This window comes from Coffea eugenioides, chromosome 5 (assembly GCF_003713205.1).
Source record: "Coffea eugenioides isolate CCC68of chromosome 5, Ceug_1.0, whole genome shotgun sequence".
In the NCBI taxonomy this organism is placed as follows: Eukaryota; Viridiplantae; Streptophyta; class Magnoliopsida; order Gentianales; family Rubiaceae; genus Coffea; species Coffea eugenioides.
Genome location: NC_040039.1, coordinates 41,903,928 through 41,910,638, shown reverse-complemented (window position 1 = coordinate 41,910,638; position 6,711 = coordinate 41,903,928). Strand labels below are relative to the sequence as shown.

The 6,711-nt window shown below is 33.6% G+C and overlaps 1 protein-coding gene across 1 annotated transcript; it reads right to left on the bottom strand.

Moving 5' to 3' along the window:
* Positions 1-497: 497 nt before the first annotated feature.
* Positions 498-6,298, bottom strand: LOC113771686 (isoprene synthase, chloroplastic-like). The gene is made up of 7 exons (XM_027316255.1): positions 6,065-6,298; positions 3,964-4,234; positions 3,081-3,453; positions 1,971-2,189; positions 1,742-1,880; positions 1,382-1,627; positions 498-1,021 (listed from the first exon to the last, which is right to left on the bottom strand). Exons 1-7 carry the CDS (start codon positions 6,296-6,298, stop codon positions 692-694), a joined length of 1,812 nt encoding a protein of 603 aa, XP_027172056.1. The 3' UTR covers positions 498-691.
* Between the last annotated feature and the right edge of the window lie 413 nt (positions 6,299-6,711).

Here is a 6,711-nt window from a genome sequence, read left to right as displayed (position 1 = left end):
GTTATTTTCCACCAAGTGAAGTAAAATATATTCCCCGCGTAAATCTTTTTCCAAGATAAAATGATTACCAAACACGGGAAAATTTGGAAAACATTTTCAGGAAAACATTTTACATCCAAACAAACACACCCTAAGTACGTTATGCTTGTAGCACCTTAGAATTAGAAGGGAAGTCCATTATTCGACTATTTTCAAATAATTTAATAAAATGACTTATTTATATAAAAAATTACATATTTCTATCATCCTGTTAATTTTTAAATCATTAAAAATTGAAATTCATAGGACTGATCTTCACATCGTAGGGCTTTTGCCTCGACATAATAATTAAAAATGTTCCGGTCAGTGTTTCCGCTTTTTTGAAACCTTGGTTATAATTAGGTTAAGATGAAAGCTAAGTGGAATCAAGACTCATGGCAAAACGTTATGATAATATGTAAATTAGTGTGAGCAGTTATTAGGGAGGAAGAACCGACCCTGTACCTGCAATATATTCATCGCTTTCATTTCCATGTTATCACATAAAATGTTTCAATGGCCCATTTCAAAGTACTTGAAACAAGCAAAACAGCTCCTGTTTTGAGCTTTTATCAGAATCTTAAAAATTAAAACACACACGTACACAAAGCAGACATATTTCGGTTGTTCCTGGATTTTCAAAAGACACCAGGAACAAATCAGAGAATTGCCTCTAATTGTTTCCTCCTTTGACATCATTTTCTGCCTCCCTCAACTGGATAGGATCGAACATAACTGACACGATGCGGTTTTTGGCTTTAACATCCGGAGCACTATGAGCATCTCCATACTGGTATTGACAAAAAGCAATTCGAGCAAGGTCCATAGCAACTTCAATGAAATTTTCCTCAAATGGTGATGGAGATGACAATTGTTTGTTCATCTTCATCAAGCATTCTTCAATCATTTTGCTTACATTTTTTTTAGCAAATTCCTCAGACAGGCCAGTTCCACGCATGTAGCACGTAATTGCATTTGTAGTTTCACCCCTCTCTATCTCATCCTACAACATGGCACATGATGTATTAAGGTGCTGTCTCGGGCTCGCAGCAGTAGCATAAACACAAGGAAAATTGTACATATTACTTGCATCCTTTTTTCTTTGGGTTCAATTTTTGTTATGATTTAGTTGTTTTTTATTTCCAAAAATCCGATATAAATTATTGGTTGCAGCAAAGGTTCCTTATAATTCAATGTAATAAATTCGCATTCTTATAATTCTCCATGTTACACTTTTGAGACTTAACCTAGATCAGCTCAAGTACGTTATTATTTAGGTTAAAACTTGACTGATCAACCAATGAAGAGGCATTGACAATTATGATTTGTGTAGAGGAAAAATATGGTAAATGAGCATACTAACCGTTGAGGAAAAATCATTGGTAAGACGGTAAATTATGCAGGGCCAACGCAAGAAATCATGATGATTGTCCAGGGACTCTGTGGCCTCATTTGAAATATTTTCAGTGACCAAAAAGTACGCATGAATTAATAGCACAGCGCCACCTGATGAAATCCATCCATTTTCCATATACTCCTCAAAGGTTGGAGTACCTTTCTTGTGATACCATTGAGCTTCTTGTAAGAATGATTTGCACATATCTGCCCACTGAAAAAAGCATATGAATTAGAGATGGACTATTCTGTTTACATGAGCGATTAGACTAGTAATTAAGCATATGTTGGAGGGAATGGAGGGATTAATGGCTGTTTAATTACTTACTGCTTTTTTCAGGCAAGGAATTATCATCTCTCCTTTTTCCTTGAGAGTTTCATAAGCCAAATCGTTTATGGTATTGTAAAGAGCAAGGAAGAACAATTTCATATATTCGGGAAGATCTTTCATAGCATCAAGATCCCATCTGAACCAACATAATTTAGTGACGTTTGTAAGATGGAAAAAAGGAACAGTTTTTGTTACAATAGAAAGCCAATGCATTTTGTATATATACCTAACAACGGCATCTGTAAATTGCTCGAGTTCATCTAGGGAACCATAAATATCATAGATATCATCCAGGACAGTGATCAGCGTAAGGGCTTTGGTTACTGCCGTTCGGCATTTACTAAATCGTGGCTCAAAGGCCATTCCAACTGACCAAAAGAAGCTTTCCATTAGCCGGTCTCTTGCAAAGTCCAACTTGTCTGCTAAGCCCATAACTTTCCACCACCTAATCATAATTTCCAAGGGTAACCAGTTACAAAGTGATCTGGCTAAAATATATGAAATTGTGTTTAAGTTTACACACTTTAAAGTATGAGTAATTAGCATCTGGAAAAAAAAATATTTAGGTAGACTAGCATCTGAAATGTGTGTGTGTGTGTATATTTATTTATTTATGGCGGAGGTGAGATTTAAAAAGTGGGTAGGAAGAAAGGAGATCTAAATCTAAAACTTTTAATTCCTTAAGTCTCAACTTTAGCACTAGACTAAAACCTCCTCAGCCTTCCTAACAAAACACTTTATTTAATAGAGTTTTCAATAGAAGTACCTGCTAATTTTTTAAGTTTTTTTTTTCACCTCCTCTCACTCTCCTATTCCCTCCCTTCCCCAAACATACCTGTCAAGATTTGAACCCTGGTACATCAGGCAAGAGTTCAACTCCCTGGCCACTAGTCCCCATGGCTAGTGATTAGTTAATTACATTATGAGAACACACTTACATAAGTTCTTATCATATTAAATAATGTGTAATTTGAGTTTTTGAAAACCAAAAAACTTATCTCTTTATTTAGTTTAGAATTGATAATAAAATGGCTAGAATTACAATTTTATTTTTAAAATATAAAAGTCATTTTGAATGCACCAATTTTGAGCTTGTGTTAAAAATACTTTTGAGATAAAAAAAATCTACTCATAAATTTTCTGAATTATGCTCATAAAAAAAACTCCAAAAGTGCTTCAATTAACAAAAGTACTTTATAACAAAAGCACCATAATTCTAAATGACATATTGTGTGATATAACAAAAATAATTTCGAGTAATTTACGACAATACTAGAAAAGTAATGAAAAGAATAGTTCATGCAATCTGATGCAGATGTGTCCTGCGTGATCTTACCTCGATACTTCTTGAACATCACTTTGGAACTTAGACTGAACCAAGTTGAAGTCTAGCTTGGCTAACTCGAGTAGCACTTGATTTTTCTCACCTCTTTGAGCATATGCTTCAATATTCCTCCTAGCTTCTAGCCTTCGCATTCTATGGTGATACGGAAGCTCCAAAGCATGAGTTATTTGTTCTGACATGTTTGCCCCAACCAGCTTTTTGGAATCCTTAAGAAGTAGACTTGTGAATGATTTGGCCTCGTTTAGTATATTCTCTTCTTCATATGCAAGATGTGAAGCCTCAAACAAGCTCAAAATTCCTCGAACTTCCCGGGAAAGGTCTTCATTGAAGTTGCCATTTTGGTCCTTGAATCTCTCAAAGACATCTGCACCAAATAGAAATTTGATAACTTGGTGCTATTGAGGAAAGATACAATCATACAACAGCTGCATATACGATAATAAACGGATTCCCATGTCCTTTTTTTTTGTGGTGGGAGGATAGGGTTAGGTTTATTTGGATTCTATTTCAATACCAAATCAAAGAAAATTGATGCCAAAATTTTGTTTTATCTACATCATGACCAATACTGTTTTATTTTTTTAAGTTTTTCCTTTTTAAGAAAAGGACCTTAAAATGGAGTGATAACGTAATTAGCCTCTATACGCAGGCCAAAAAGGGCTTCATGTACGATGGAATATATGGTCTTCATAGAGGCATACTTACTTATCCCGTTAGGGTTTGCTGCTAAACACCACTTGCTCATTGATTGAAATATTTTTCTCTTTTGTAAAAATTAGTCAAACGAATGAAACGAGAAAACATAAGTCAATTAAACCAGCATTATACTTTTGCAACCAAAATTAGAGAGTTTGTTACAAAGGGAATGTGTTACCTGGGGAAACCTCAAAACCATGTTGCCTAAGCAACCTGAAATAGAGAGCTGAAGTATGTAGACTACTCTTAATTTTATCTCCAGTTGCATCCTCCAAATCTCGAAGCTTATTAAGGGCATTTTTAATTTTTTGCCTGTATCGGTAAGAGAGGCCAAGCTGGTCGATGTCATTAATCAGTTCAATCAGAGCCTGTGGCTCCAAGTCTTCACAATCAAGCATGCTGCCAACTTCGCTCTCCAACTTATTTAAAATCTTTGTCTGATTTTCCCACTACAAAAGATTAGCAAAAACATATATTGGATACTTTGTATTTTAATTGAACAAGATGATTGCGACATAAATTGGGTTTGATTCCGGAATGAATTAATTTGATTTCTTGAGGTCAATTTAAGTAGGGGATGAGAAGTTATGACAGACTAAAATATATTATGGATTAACGGGAAACTATGGAATTTTTAAAGTTTATTTTTCTTAGAAATGATTTTTTGATAATCCAATTATCCAACACGATTGTGGGACATGAAAAAATAGACAAATAAGAACTAGAAAATAAAATTTGGTTTAAAAACCTATAATTATATTTATAGTGAAAAAGATTTTGTTATTTTTTGTTTCTTATTTGTTTGTTTTATATTTCCCTTCCATCTTTTTTATTTCACTTCATCTCTTTTGTATTTGGAGAAAATTAAGATATTATAGAATAAAGTATAAGTTTTCAAAATCATCTCTTCTCTTTCCAAGAAAAAAGAGAGAAAGAAAAGGAAAAAATGAAAAAAGAAAACAAAGTAGTGAAAGACGAATTTGTCAATTTAATAATTTGACTTTGGTTTTTTACTATTAACCATTAGTTTTAACAGAAAAACTAACGGTGACAGTTGATACGTCACATCAACAGTTTAACTCAAACTATAAGGGAGTTGTACATATGTTTTTAAACTATAGGGAGTTATGTGATAAAACACCAAATCATATGGGGTAAAAGGTAATTTACTCTTATAATAATGATGCTACATGCATGAACAAAACATGATTCTTTTATGAGCAATAATAAAGTCATAAAATTGTTGATTTCAATCACAGGATTTAATTGCTTATCACTTTACCCCTTGTGGTTTATCGATTTTTTATATAATTCTCCTAGAGTTTCAAAAACTATATATAACCCAATCATGGTTTGGACTAAAGTGTCAGGGTAACAGAAATGATCATTTGTATCGTTACTTATAAAAATGCCGAGATTACTTTGGTTTAAAAACTAAAATAGTTGAAATGATCAAAATATATAAACATAATATGCATGACACTTTAATTCCTTATAATTTTGTGTTTACTACATAATCTCTTTACAATTTAGAGTTTTATCACATAACTCTTTAATGATTTTCAAAATATATACATAATTCCCTTGTGGTTAATAAATAATTTTTTATTTTAAACAGGAGTACTTTTGATATATTTAGTTGACTCTGTTATGAAATGTAAATTTCATCACTTTGACGCTTTAGTTCAAATCATAAGGAGGTTATGTATAGTTTTTAAAACTACATAAGGGTTGTGTATAAAAGTGCTAAACCACTGGGGAATAAGGTGTAATTTACCCCTTATTGAAAGAACTGATCTCCTCTGAGGAAAACATCGTGTGGCATATGCTATAAATGAACATAAAGGCCAAATTATAAAATGCCATCTAGTAGAATTCTCTTATGCATTTTCGAAGGTAATTTAGCCATGCCAATCGGTACAAAACTCTTGTATGCATATAGGTAAGGATAATAAACAGTTGATCTTCGCATAGACACAAAAATGCAACATGATACTGAATGGATGAGCCAAGAGGCATTTTAATCCGTAACATCCAACTATCATTAACTAAAACAAAAGACATAACGAGAAAAAGGAGATTACGTTTTCCCTAGTATGAATTTATTTTCAAGCTTAATTCCTCCACAAGACCAATCTCCTACATAATGGCCTTAATTTCTATTACCCTACTATTACTGTTATTAGTATTGTGTTTTAGACGGAGTTACTTCCTCACTTATTTTACATCAAACTACTAAATAAAATTTCCTAAATGGATTAACTGAGAAAATAATATACCTCATTATCTGTCTCACTAGTCGGCTCGAAGAGAATATGACTCCACGAACTCGGCTGGTAATTAGCTGTCCGGCGGTCGATCGTCAGCTCTGCAGATTGATTACTGCATCTTGTTTGCCAAGTTTTTTGGACACGATACGCATGATGAAGAGGTCCTGATCTTGAATTGGTTTTGAGTATATTCAAGTTAGGCTGAATGCAAGTTAAAGGAAAATTTACAAGAACTTGAACCATCTTGCAACGAATGAGATAAAGGCAGATATACAGTTCAAACAAGGAGCATGCAGCCTGTGGTTCGACGCAAAAACTACCTTCATGAGGGCCTCTTATATATTGTTCTACTCTGCTGTCACTGCTCCATATTGGAGAATTGACTTGTATTCTTTATATGATTAATCTTTCTTTTTAATATGATTGCTTGATAGTCAAAGACGTAGCTGTGTCTATTCTTGCTGAAGTTGACTGGTCAAATTCTGCCAGAGGTTGTTTTTAGCATGTTTGAAAGGAACTTGTCTTATGTAAAATGTGCTACTAGGTTATTAGGTGGGGTAAGGAAAAGGCAAAGAAGGGAAATGAAATAATTAAGCTAGTTGTGGGGCTAATTTGTTTTCGGGCAACTTCCGCTCCTTAGCAAGCCCAGTACCGAA

Excerpts from the sequence above, each read along its gene's own strand:
- LOC113771686 (XM_027316255.1), bottom strand. The coding sequence starts at position 6,298 with ATGGTTCAAGTTCTTGTAAATTTTCCTTTAACTTGCATTCAGCCTAAC. Across the intron at positions 4,235-6,064 it reads CTAGTGAGACAGATAATGAG|TGGGAAAATCAGACAAAGAT; the intron begins GTATATTATTTT and ends AATCTTTTGTAG. Across the intron at positions 1,628-1,741 it reads TTCCTTGCCTGAAAAAAGCA|TGGGCAGATATGTGCAAATC; the intron begins GTAAGTAATTAA and ends TGCTTTTTTCAG.